At 38.2% G+C, this 13,847-nt stretch overlaps 1 protein-coding gene across 22 annotated transcripts in view; it reads left to right on the top strand.

The window, feature by feature from the left end:
- The window catches only part of Tle1 (TLE family member 1, transcriptional corepressor), an 83,448-nt gene that overhangs the window by 25,842 nt on the left and 43,759 nt on the right, over positions 1–13,847 (top strand). For 15 of the 22 annotated variants that reach the window (XM_087549767.1, XM_087549766.1, XM_087549765.1 and 12 more), the window contains 2 exon segments: positions 2,592–2,654; positions 4,138–4,212. In XM_087549767.1, the coding sequence (XP_087405893.1) occupies positions 2,592–2,654; positions 4,138–4,212 (138 nt within the window). 22 annotated transcript variants of the gene reach the window in all.

Genomic DNA, 13,847 nt, shown 5'->3' with positions numbered 1-13,847 from the left:
TCTTACAGTATTCAGGAAGGAACACCCCAAGGCTAACACTACACACATTGAATCATCAGTCCACACCAATCATCAATCAAGAAAATGTATTATATAGGCTTTTCCATAGTCAGTCTGGTTGGTAGCTTTCCTAGTTGAGGTTTCCTCTTCTAAAATGTGTTGACATAAAAGTCTCAAAATTCCAGTTTTGGCCATTCAGACTGGTGTATGATGAGATCTCAAAGTAGTTTTATTTGCAGTACCCCTGATAGCTAAGTAAGTTGAGGTTTTATAAGTGTTTCTCAGCCATTTGTGTTTCATCTTTTGAGAACTCTGCTTAGTTCTAGACCCCATTTTAAAATTGTGTTTTCTAGACATTCACTGTTGAGTTCTTTGTATATTCTAGATACTATATACCTCTGCCCTTGTATAATTAGTAAGAATTTTATTTTTAGACTATGTGTCTCTATTCAGTTGATGGTATCCTTTACTATATAGCAGCTTTTCAGATTGATGAGGTCCCATTTATTAATTGTTGGTTTTAATGCCTGCACTGTCAGGATCTTGTTCAGGATCCTGTGCCAATAATTTCCAGCCTATTTCCTGCTTTCTCTTTTATCAGATTGAGGGTCTGGTCTTATGTTGAGGCCTTTGATTCACTTGGAATTGGTTTTTTTTTTTTTTATTTTTTAACAGGATGATAACTTTTGGTTGTATTTCCATTCTTCTACACATAGCTATCCAATTTGAACATCACCATTTGTTAAGATACTCTTATCTCCAGTATGTATTTTTGGCTCCTTTGGCTTTATGTCCAGGTGTTAAGTTCTTCTAGTTCATTGATCAACTTGTTTCTTTTCCTTACTATTACTGGTCTGCAGTATAATTTTAAATCTGAGATGATTATACCTCCAACAGTTTTGTTAAACAGCATTCTTTTAACGTTCATTCTCATTCTCTCTCTCTCTCTCTCTCTCTCTCTCTCTCTCTCTCTCTCTGTGTGTGTGTGTGTGTGTGTGTCTGTGTCTGTATATATGTGTGTGTCCATATGATTTAAGATTATTTTTTAATATCTATGAAGTATTTTGCTGAGAATTGCATTGAATCTATAGAAAAGCAATGGTAATCCTATGATGAACCTTAACTGTCTTCTTTAATTTCCTTCTTCAATATCTTATAGTTTTTAATCCTACAAGTCTTTTACTTGATTTGGTTAGAGGTATTACAAGATATTTTTGAAGTTATCATGAAAGGTAGTTTCTCTGATTTCTTTTCTAGAATGTTTTGTTAACTGGTATATAAGGTTTATGATATGTATATCAATTTTGTATCCCACTACTTTGCTGAAAATATTTGTAAGCTATAGAAATTTCCTAGTGGTATCTAGGGTATTTTATATATAGAATCCTACTGTCTACAACAAGAACCGCCCCCTCTCCCCACGCCAACTTTCTTGATCTCTTTTAGTTGTCTTATTGCTCTAGCTAAGACTTTGCACACTATATTGAACAAGTGTGGAGAGAACGGACTTCATTGTCTGGTTTGTGATTTTAGTAGGCTTTAAGTTTCTGTTTAGAATGTTGGCTGATGTCTTGGTATAATTTGTCTTTGTTATGTTTCCATATATCTCGTGCATCCCTTGTTACTCTAGTACCTTTTATCATGAAGGAATGTATGATTTTATCAAAGTCACACACACTTTCTTGCAGATGTCGTGATTTCATTCATCATTATGGCTCTATAAAATTCTATTGTGTACATGGATCACATTTTCTTTAATCTGTTCCTCTGTTCCTAGGCTGGTTCTGCTTCCGAATAATTGTGAATAGGGATATCATGTGTGGTGCGTTGACTTATACAAGAGTGATATAGCTGGCTCATGCAGTAGTTCTATTTTCAGCTTTTTAGGAATCTCCACAGCTCTGTAGTTTCATCAGTTTACACTTGCACCAGCAGTGTATAGTGAACAAAAACAAGGGAGGAAGGCTGTGCCAATACCCCCTTTCTTCTGCTTTTGTCCTTTACACCTTGGAAAAGCAGGTTGCCTTGATATGGTTTTTGATATCACTTTGAATGAACTTGCTGTAACTGTAAAAATGTCCCATAGTAATCCATTGAAGGTACTCAATGAGAAGATATTAGGGGATTTGAAACTCCAGATTCAAGTGACAGTATAATCTAAACCATATATATTTTCTGATTCAAATACTCCTTATTTTTATTTTTTTAATGAAAAATTATGTATATTTTGCCAGTATGTGTGTCTGTACACCATGTGTGTGCCTAGTACTCACACAGGTTAAAAGAGTGCATGGGAACTGGAGTTACAACTTGTTGTGAACCATTATGTGGGTGCTAGAAGTGGAATCTGGGTTCTGGGAGAACAGCCATTTCACCAGCTCCATCATTATCTTTTAAGTGACCAATAAAATTTGCACTTACGCCTGTTCTATAGGGAGCTCTGGTATCTATAGTTTATTTCCAGGTAATTATTGGTAATGTGGCTTAAGGAACAATTTTCTACCTCTGGGAATGAGATTTGAAGACTAAAGTTTCACCTTCTGAACTGATTGGGAGGTGTTCTAAACATGTGTGTGGCTTTGTCTTTGTAGACCGAAATCGCCAAGAGATTGAATACCATTTGTGCACAAGTCATCCCATTTCTGTCTCAGGAAGTAAGTAAAATGTTCAGCTGTTAAAGTGCAATTATGCTGCTTCTCTGTTTGCAAATTAGCCAGTTTTAAGATGTTAATTTTATCACAGGGAACAAGTGTGAAGAACATCTGTTACATCTCAAGTGTGTCAACCCTGTCATTCTGTCTAAGGCATACAAGGGCAGGCTGCTGGAGGGGTGACAGTATCTCAACCCCAAATAATAATAATTATTTTTTTAAACTGAAACGTGACTATGAAGCATAAAGAAATCTATCTCTCTCTCTCCCTCCCTCCCTCCCTCCCTCCCTCTCTCTCTCTCTCTCTCTCTCTCTCTCTCTCTCTCTCTCTCTCTCTGTGTGTGTGTGTGTGTGTGTGTGTGTGTGTGTGTGTCACTATGACCTGGAACTCCTTGGGTAGAATAAGCTGAAGCTGGCCTCAGATTGACAAAACACTGTTCCTTTCTCAGTGCCACCACTGCTGGCTAGGTGTATGTTTGAGTAATAAATGCTTGATATGATTCAGGTACCCTTTTCTCTTTTCTTGAGCTGACTTGAAAGTAACTGCATTGGGGTTGATCTACATGAAAGCATGTATGCATAGTCAAGATTCATTCCATGGAGAGCGTAGATGGTAATCATCATAAGAATAAAATGAATAATCATATCATGTTGATTCACAGAGTAATAGATAAGCCATGTGGTTTGAGTTTACATTAATATGTGCAGAAGGAACCCTTCATAGAAGTAATTGGAGATTAATTCAGCATTGTATTTCAGTTTTGCTTTGAAAGTGTTATCTTCTTTTGGGTACAGAGGAATAATGTGTTTTCAATATGTAAAGATAAACTTACGGTGACAGGCGGGAGGCCAAGCTTAAGTGTGGAGTTGGTTGTAGAGCACCCTGAGCGCCTTTTGATTGCTTGCTAGCTTTCAGTGACCTCTACTGGTCTCCTCAAGTTAACTGTGACTATATGTTAACTACGTGTAGAGTTGGGGAGTGGACAAGGTGAGTTTTCATTCTTTAAACTGAAAACAGAACTTTCTCCTTGGAGTGTAATATCAAAAGACTCAGATAAATATTGAAAAAATTTCTAGTTTTTTTAACAATATTGCTGATGCATCTAGATTTTATTTTTCACCAGAGAAAACACCGACTGACTGGTTCCATTTTAAGTTTCAAGAGAGGTGAATTATTATAAACGTCATGTGCCTAAACATACCACTATAAGCTAGGACAGTCAGTCCTCCATGTTCTGTTTTTTGTAGTATCTAAAGACAGGTCATCATTATTGATATCCACTCTGATATTTACTATCCCACTGGGAGTTTAGTGATGCTGGAACTCTTCAGAAATAAAGAGAAGCACTGTCACATTGTCCTTTCTCTTTGTTCTGTGTTCTGTAAAATAACACTTGCATGATGACCTGCCTTTTGGTCTTTGTTGTCAGAATGAACAGGGAAATTCTTAGCTGTTGCTAACAGTTTTTTCTCCTTGTTTTCAAAGCATCAACAACAGGTGGCCCAGGCTGTCGAACGTGCCAAACAGGTGACCATGGCAGAGTTGAATGCCATCATCGGGGTACGTGGCCTACCAGGTCTACCTCCTACAGTGTGTATCACCAGCTTTCATTTCTTTATGGTTTGATGGTATAGCACTCAACTAAGTTTGTGTAACTTATAGATGAGTTATTTGGTTAATAAGGGAGGGAGAAAGGGGACTAGGGTTGTGTAGAGACGTGTAGGGAAGAGGACGTCATAGCACAAGAACAATGAGAGAACACTAGAAGAGGAAGGAAAATAACTCTCATTTAAGAGAAGTAAAGAAGTTTATCCTGTGATACGTGAAACCACCCTTGCTGCTAGTAGTAGGGTAGAAGGTGTAGGTCACTTTCTAAATACTTTCCTTGTTTCTTTTTGTCTAGTGTCATTCTACCACAGTGAGGTCAATACAGGACTTTGAATTATTCCCAAGTACTTCTTGCCTTTTGCTTTCTAGGCACTGAAACCTGTGTGGTTGTTTGATTCTTCTCTTTCTGGTTCCCCTTTCATGAATTTTAAAGTGGCATGCCAATGAAAAACTCCCTTTCCAGGGAAGAAGTGTTAATTGTCTGCCCTAGTGCTCTGTGGCCTTTCAGGGTTCATGTCTCTGGAGTTTAGCCATCTCTTCTTGCTGGTGAAGTTGGTTTCTCTTGTCAATCACAAGGAATTTGTTCTGCATTAAGGGATCCAGTAAGCCAGGCATTCTGTCTCTTCCTTTGCTGGAGTTCAGCTCCACCCACTGTAGAACCTAAGGTGGTTCTCACATGTTCTGCTCCTTTTAGATTAAAGGAAAGAAGTAGCTGAAATGGAGGTAGGGTCCTTTATTTTATTCATACCCAAGTTCCTCAAATGAATTCAAAATCACTCATTTATCAATTTATGTTAATTGCTTGTGAGAAGATGCCCTGCTGGTCTTTATAGTTCCCTCAGACACTTTGTAATGATAATTAGACATGCTGCTGTAGGGATTAAGAGTGCCATAGTCCAGTGCTGTGACAGACAATGGAACCAGTTAATCTATCAAGGTTTAAAATTACATCCCCACTGGAGATGGGAAAAACACAAGAGCCAAGGAGGATTAAAGAATGAGCCCCAGCTTGAAAACCCTCCTTTCATCAGTTTCTCAATTGCAGATCTGCAGTTGGGGTGCCTGTGGTAAGCTATTGGCAGTCAATTAGGTGAAATAAACTGGGAGGGTGACCTTCATTTCCTTTTAATAGCTTTTTCTTCCGTGAACCAGGGAGCTTCAGTGGATTTTCAGCTTAGATTTTATTCAAGCCGCTTTATTGCACTTGACAGCTTAGCTCTGCATAAACAGTTCTCCCTCCTTCCCCCCAGGTCTGGGCTCTGTCTTTCTTCCCCTCCTGTATCACATTTTTGACTGTTACTTAGTGGGCTCTCTAATCACATTCAACAAAGAACACAATTATGCCTGCATTTGTCTGCTGCCTTCTCTACCCTTTTCTAGTGTAATGAATTGCTTTATTTCAGAGATCAAATCAAATATTCACTGGCATTTTTGCACATACCGTGTTTGATTAGAAGAGACTAATCGTGATTGTACTTGGAGCTGGAGCAAGGGATTTTTTTAACCAAATGAATGAGGATGGAAAAGCCTGTTTTGATTAAAAGAAAACATATGCAAAGCAGATCTCAAGGGCCCTGTTCAACTTTGTGGGACATGTTTGTTTTCTGATAGGCTCTAAATTATTACATGTAATTTTTCTGGTCTTTGTTTGACAGTACTGGGGATTGAACCTGTGGCCTCACACATACTAAGAAAGTACTCAACAAATGAGCCACAGGGCCAGCTACGTGTAATTTTTCAATAATAGAATGAATACTAGTTTTTGAGTTCTCAGAGACACTGCCCAGACCGTTAAAATCTTTGTACCTGAATTGCAAAAGGAGGAAAATGCATTAGCCAGACAGATATTTATAGTTAATATTCATTTTGAATAGAATCAGAAAATAAAAATAGGTTATTTTAGAAGGGTGGGTGAATTGCAAATTTTATTAATAGCTTTAGTTTAGAAAAACATGTTGAGATTACAAAGTAAGATTAGCTTGATAGTAATAACCCAAGTTGGAGAATTGGGCCAAGAGTTAATGTATCATGGTGTGTTCAGCATTTCAGCATATGCAGTTTTTAATCATTCAAGTGGTGGGCTCTTTATGATTTATGACAGGCTCTTTGAAAGTTTGCAATGATCAGAAATAGCCCCTGACTTTAGTTTCATGCTATGGCATATGCTTGATTTTTGCTTGAAAAGAACTGCATATATCCTAGAAAATTGAAGTAGCATAAAATCGGGCTGACAATTCAGTGGACCTTTGCACCCCTTCATTGCACATGCAGTGTGCCAGCCCGTCTGGCCAGAGGGGAGGAAGCACTGGGAGACTGTTCACTCAGCAGCTGTGCAGAGAAAATGCAGCCTGTTTGTTAGCAGCTGTCAGTATTGTTCTAGGGTGGGTTAGGGTGAAGAACAATTGTAGAGGCCAAGCTCTTCATCTTCATTGACTTTCAGGCTAAGAAAAGAAAAGGTTTAGACATCTATTTTAAGTGTGAAAGATCATGGAAGAGTACCCTTTAAAATGCAAATGGGATGAAACCTTCCCTTCCTTTCAAGGTACTATCCTAGCTCTTATGGCTTGCTTGTCATTGCTAAAGATATTTTAGCAAAGTAGCCTGGGCTTGTCAAGGACACCAAACTCTCGGTGAGCTCAGCTTCTGTTCTTGGCCTCTGAGTACTCTTCTTCTACTGGAGGAGTGGGAAGGTTCTACTTTTTTTGTCCTTGTTAGTGAGTGATGCCAATTTCTTACCAGCATATTAATGTTCTGCAATCTAGGAGAAATACTGAATTTTAGTTCTTTTCTATTTGCCGTCAGCCTTTATCTAGAGTATTGATATTTAAGGGAGAATTTTCACTTAGTTATTTTTAACTAAGTTACTCAAATATTTTTGTTACTTTTTTTAAAGATAGGTTTTTACTATATAGCTCTGATTAACTTGCTACTAGCTGTGTAAACCATGTTGAATTCATGGAGATGCCTCCAAATGTCTTGATTTCTGAGTGCTAGGATTAAAGGTACTTAGCCAACACACCTGGCCTTTTGTTGACCTGCTAAAAGCAGCTTTGATAGCAAACTTGTTGACTGGCAGAATATTAACTACAACATTGCTTTTATTTTAAGAGAGAGAGAGAGAGAGAGAGAGAGAGAGAGAGAGAGAGAGAGAGAGAGAGAGTGTGTGTGTGTGTGCGCGCATGCGTGCGCGCGCGCGCACATGTGTTGATCCTTCTGCTGTTTACGTGTGTTTCCAGGGTCAAACTCAGGTCAAATTCACCAAGCCAAAGTTGGATTTCAGATTAGCACTTTACCAACTGGACCACTTCCCTGGCCAACAGGATTTTTAGTGAAGACTCCCTCCTTTTCCCCATATATTTGTGCTGTATTTACATCATTCTGTCCTGCTCTTCCCCATACCTTTTCCATTTCCACTCTCCTTCAAATTCATTACCTCTTTAATTCCCCTCTTGGCTCCTATCTTCACACACATACCTGGTGTAAGCACATACATGCACACACAGAATGCACACCCTATGGAATCCATTCCATGTTTCTCATATGTGCTTAGGGATGACCGTTTGGGATTACCTAACCTATTAGGGAGCTTGTTCTTGGAAAAGATGAGTTGTTACTTTTAGTAGTCATTAACTGTTTCTATCTCTGTCCAAGTGTAGGTAAGGCCTGGTGAGGTTTCCCCATCTACATTGAGATGCCAACTGATGTTGTCATTGGGTAGGTGTTGTTTTAGCAGTCATACTGTTCATGGATGCAGCTTCCTGTCATACAACTGTGAAGCTAACAAAGCATGACAATGACTGCAAGATAGTACCGAGGGTGCAGTACTGGCACTTACGGCTTGGCAGTAAGCAAGAGCCATCTAAGTGAACTTAAGGTTTACTGTATAGGAGAGAATTCATGCCCAATACTGAGTACCCAGCGAGCTACCTGCGGTTGGTGAGATCATGGACCTTAGGAGAAACTACTAAACCAGTATTATTTCCCAACCTTATTCAAATATGCTTATAGTCACTAAGAAGGAATAGCTCTTATTCTACATCAAAGAAGCTTTTTTCCTTTCCTTTTTCCCCCCATTTTACTGCAAGGATTGTTCCAATTGGACCAATTAATTTCACACAAAACCACTGTTGGAAAATAATGCATTGTGGGAAAGAAAACCTCATTCATTTGAGGCCTTGCTCCTGTATTGAATGTAGAGCCATATTGATGCCTACAGCAATATTAAAACTTTTTTCTTTTTATTTAAACTTGGATTTTTACTAAAAACAAAATATAAAACCATCTGCTTATGTCTTACTAGTGCGGTGGCTAATGGCTACCTGAAACAGGGATGTAGAGAACTTGAGGGTGAGTCTATATTCTACATGAGACTGAACTAAAGCTTCTTTCAACCTGCTCAACTTTTATTGATTGATGTTTCAAATGAATTTTTTTCAATCAAGTTCTATCACAACAAAATTAATGTGGATGTCCATATGCTATAAAGCTACACAGCTGCAAAAAACCATGCTCCTCACCCACACTTAATAGATGTCTTCTGTGCAGTGAAATACATGCATTCGAAATGTCTAGCCTGGTCGCTAACAACCCCTTTATACATCAGGTAACCTTACTTCACAAGGGGTACGTGGTTTTTGTCATCCATTATGTTATTTAAATTTTCTTGCTTGCTGAAAGAAAATAATTGGATTTTGAGTGAAATAATGTAAAAATAAAAGCTGAGTGCCCCTTTTAATTTAAAGAAAACAATTACATGGTTGTGTATTTTATTTCTGGCCACTTGTTCTGTAATTTTCTGGTAGTTATACACAGTAGATAGGTACATTTTAGTGTCCCTGTAGATACACAAATGTATGTATATCTGCAGATACACCTAGCTTCATATCTTTTGAGAGCCTAAGACCTTAGCTGGAAGCGGTCACCTAGCATGTGATCCAACTTCTATGAATTCTATGGTCATGGCAGTTTTGTCCGCCTCGTTTTATAGATGTAGTTGCCTAAGTTCTTAGGTGTAGCCTTGTGTGTATGGTTTATGCATGTTGCTGTGTCACCTCCTTGGCCTTTTCATGAGTTTTTGTGTTTCCTGAGTGCATTGTCTATGATTCAGCAGGGAAAAAGCACTGCCATTTTCCTCCCTGCCTGTTTGTTTCTGCAAACCTAGGACTTTGAATGTGCTACACATGCATTTTACTGCTGAGCTAGCCCTCCAGCCTTCTGTTTAGGCGTACGTACTCTGATGTTCAAACAAGAGGACAAATAGAGGTATAGCTAGGACAGACCAGTGTTGGTTTTCATTACTCAATAGAAGAGTATCCTAGTATCCTGCCTTTGTGATTTTAAGAGATACAGTAGAGATTATGTTTTCTGTCTATAAAATGTTAGTTTTTTTGGTAGTAGCCTCATTGTTGACTATATAAGAAAATGTGCACAGTTATCTATACCAGTATCTGAACTCGGGAACTCAAGAAATTTGGGTCTAATCTGGGGAATATTATTTTTCTTTGCAATCAATTTGGATACAGTGTGACTTATTTTTCATGCATATATTTTCTATAAAGACCAGGATGGCTTCAGTAATTGGTTAGGTTTCTACATTCCTGCTTCATAGGTAAACTCACACCTCTCTATACTTTTAAACCAACTTTATATGAAACACAAATAAAGCTTAGATTATTGTGCCTTGAAAGCTGTGGAATATGTGTGTGTATGGGATGCCTGTGTGTCTGCCCAGGGAGGGGACTATAATAATCAATTATAGATATAAAAAGCGCTGCACTGTTGCATGGGATGATTGCTTCAAGGATTAGCAAACTGTTGGATTATTTTCCTTTACCTATAGCTGTTGGTTCTTGATGAGATTGTAATGTTGGAAGCTTAAAGAGGATGAGCTGCTTATTTTTAGGACAATGCAACTAATGCCAGGAAAGCCAATCTTTAAACCTACCTTACATGCCTTTCTAGAAGAGTGTATCCTGATACTTGGAGAAGATCACAAAGGTACAATAAAGATGAATCTTCTTGTTTCAAAGATGTAAACCTTAAATTCTAATAGTGTAAGTCAATTCTACCATATTCTGCCCCCATTTTTTCTTTCATAAAACAGTCTCACTGTATAGCCCAGGCTGGCCTGCAACTCAGATCCACCTGTTCGAGCTTTCCTCATAAAAGAATTATAGATGTGTGAGTTTTAGTTGATTCCTTGGTATGAGCATTTCATACTTATACATATATGTTTTTAAGAGGGAGAAACTGCTCCATAGAATATAGGGTGTTGCATTTTATAGGTTAAACATGTGTGGGCCTGTGAGGATTTTTAAAATTGAGATACGGTTCATGTTAAATTGACCCTTTAAGTCTCATAGTTCATTAGTATATTTAACCATCACTGTCTCATTCTAAAATGTCACCACTGAAAGAAACCCCGTGTCTGTTATCATTGACTTCCCATGTCCTCTTTTTAACTGGCTTGTTCAGAACACTATATATAAGTAAATTCATATAATATATAATCATTCATATTTGGCTTATTTTATTTAGCACAATGTTTTTAAGGTTTTTCCCATCCCTAAGTGGCCTGGGAAGTGCTCTATAGACCAGGCTGGCTACAGACTCACTGGGATTTTCCTGCTCATTATGCCTCTGGAGTATTGGGATTAAAGACATAAGCTCCAGGTCTCAGATATTTTATGTTTTGAGACAGGGTTTGGGCTGGTTACAATCTGTGTATTTAAGAATGACCTTGAGCATGTGCAGCCTTCTGGGTGCTGGGATTGTAGACATGCTCTACTGTGGCCTTTATGTAGTACTGAGGGTCAGCTCCAGGGTTAAATATGCATTAGAGAAATGCTCTACCAAGTGAATTATAATTGGTATTTTCAGTCAATTTTATTAAGGAAATAATAGCATGGCATATATTTATCCCCTTTATTTGTCCATTTGTAAGTTCAGTAGACCATCATGTTGTGTCTACTTGTTGGCTGTTTTGGATAATACTGCTGTGAAATAATTCACAGGAGTTGAATTCTGTCCTTTTACCATATGTGTCCCCAGGATAGGACTCAGTTCTTCAGGCTTGGCCGCAGGAGGCTGTCTCTGGTCCTATTTGTAAGTTTTTAATGCAGATTTTTTTCTTCTGTTGGGAGTAAACCTAGGAGTGGGATTTGCAGGCCATTAGGTAACTTTATTTTCCAAAGTGCCTATACTGTTTTACATCTCCAGTGGTGTATGTGGAGTCCAGGTTCTGTACCATACATTTTCATACCTTGTCTACTTTGTTAGAGTGTAGCCACTGTAGGTGTAAAGAGGTAGATCCTTGTGTTTTAATTTACAATTCCTTTCTGGTTTTTTAAATGGATCTACCTAACACGGCTTTTAAAAATGTTTTCAGACCCTTTAAGTACTAGATATCAGACATAAGTCAGGCAGGGAAGGTGGGATATATATTGTAGTGGCTACACAAATGAGCTGGTCGCAGCAAAATTCAGAAAGAATAAAGATGGCAAGGTTTTAGAGGTGTGGCCTTTTCTTTCGGATCCCTTTCTGGATTTCTGTCACTTTATTTTGCTTTTTCAGCTTTATTGGAGCACTGTTGACAAATAGAAATTCTATTTAAGAAGTATAACATAATGTTTTGATTATATTATTACAATCAAACTGATGAACATTTTAATCATCTCATAGTCTAATCTCTGTGTAGGTGTGTGTGCGTGCATAAGTGTGTGTGCATAAACTTAAGATCTCTTAGCAAATTTCAAATACACTACATGGCATTATTACCGGTGGCCACCATGCCGATTTAGATTTCCAGAAGTTATCTTATGTAAATTGAAACTTTGAATCATTTGACCATCATCTTCTATTTTGCCTAACTCCTGGTAACTACTTTCATTCACTCTGTGCTTCTCAGAGAATCTAGATTCAGGTCAGGCCTGGGGATGTAGCTTAATTATTAAGAGTTCTTGTCTAATATGCATGAAATTATGAATTTGATCACCAATACTGTCATAAATTGAGTATAGTGGAAAATATCTCAAAATCTAGAATTCAGGGGTCATCTTAGCTACATACTCCACCCCCACGCCCCCACCACACACACACACACACACACACACACACACACACACTCACTCACACCCTCAGTACTGGACTAACAATGATAACAACATGGAATGATACTGTGGTGAGCATGTGAGTGCAAATGACTCTGAGACAATTTTATTTCCTTCTAGAGTAGGATTGCTGCATCACTTACTTAGTCTTTCTGTTCTGAATTTGTTTTTAGAAGCTGTCTAGTGTTTCCTATAATAATATTTGTCATTTAGGTTCCCAGAAACACTATCTGTAGGCTTACTTTCTTCTATACCTTTCACTAAAACTTACCTGGTTTCCTTTTGATATTATCATCCTGAAAGGCATCTCAATTTTTCTGAATGAACACTGATGAACAGTGATACATTTTGATATTTCTTTGATGTGACCCTTGAGAATTCCTTTTGTCTGTTTATTTGTCGTTGTTGAAGTATTGCCTAGTTCAGATTATGGTTTGCAGGTATTTTTTCCTATTTCTTAGATCATCCCTGTGTCAATTTCTGGACCTTTCAGTGCATTGCTACTTTATCTTCATTGCTTTCAAATGACTGGCGAGTTCTTGGTCCCAGTAAGTCGCAGCTTTCTGCTTGTCACTCTTGCCCCTCAGAGAGAATGAGAGAGATGGGAGGGGGGCACTCATGTAATAGGTTTTCAGATCTCTTAAGAGTGGCCTTGAAGTCGATGCTGCCAGACAAACTTCCCACTTGATTATGGAGGGCACCACTTTCTTTCTTCTGTTCTCTAGACCCCCAAGAGAAGAACAGAGAAAAATAGAGAGCTAGAAATTAAGGAAGAACATTCTTCAGAGTTCAACAATGTCACATCTCGCTCCCTTAACAATGTTTACATACATATTGTTCTCAGTGCTGCTTACTGTGATTCAGGTGTGGAGATGCCAGCTAAGGGAGGGCCTTTCAGTCTAGTTTGGTTAAGTGTGATTTTGGTGACATGGTTTTTCCTGGGTTTATAAAATGGATTAAACTGGAATTTGGTGGCTGGTGGCATGGAGAATTCTTAGTCCCATGCATACTTTTTTCATAGTTTGTGTACTTTCTGGGCAGCTCTATAGCGATGGATCCTGTTGCACTTGTGATTGAGAAGAAAAATGATAGTGACCACACCACTAATGGTTGTTCCAAATGTCAGTAATAGAGGCAGGTTTATTATAGTATAAATTCAAATAGCACGGCTACTTCATGATATGAATGAGGATATTTCATTCCCTGTGGGTTTTCAGGGTTTGGTGTATGCTCTGACCTTTTACTCAGCCAGTTCCTACCTCTTTAAGTCAGAGCAAATCTACACTTTATATGACCTGTTTAGGTATCAGAACACTCCGTGGAAAATTTCAAGGTAGCCCCAATTTGCCTTTTATTTCTTCCTTTCTTTATTGTTTGAATTTTTAAGTTGTCACTAAGATCAGCTTCAGAAAGCAGGTTTTCTTTTAAAATGTATTTATTTAGTTCTCTTATTGTTTTGTAACCAAGACAGACACAGAG

This window comes from Rattus norvegicus, chromosome 5 (genome assembly GCF_021556685.1).
Source record: "Rattus norvegicus strain SHRSP/BbbUtx chromosome 5, alternate assembly SHRSP_T2T, whole genome shotgun sequence".
In the NCBI taxonomy this organism is placed as follows: Eukaryota; Metazoa; Chordata; class Mammalia; order Rodentia; family Muridae; genus Rattus; species Rattus norvegicus.
The sequence above is the reverse complement of the archived record's forward strand: the minus strand, read 5'-3'. Positions and strand labels throughout refer to the sequence as shown.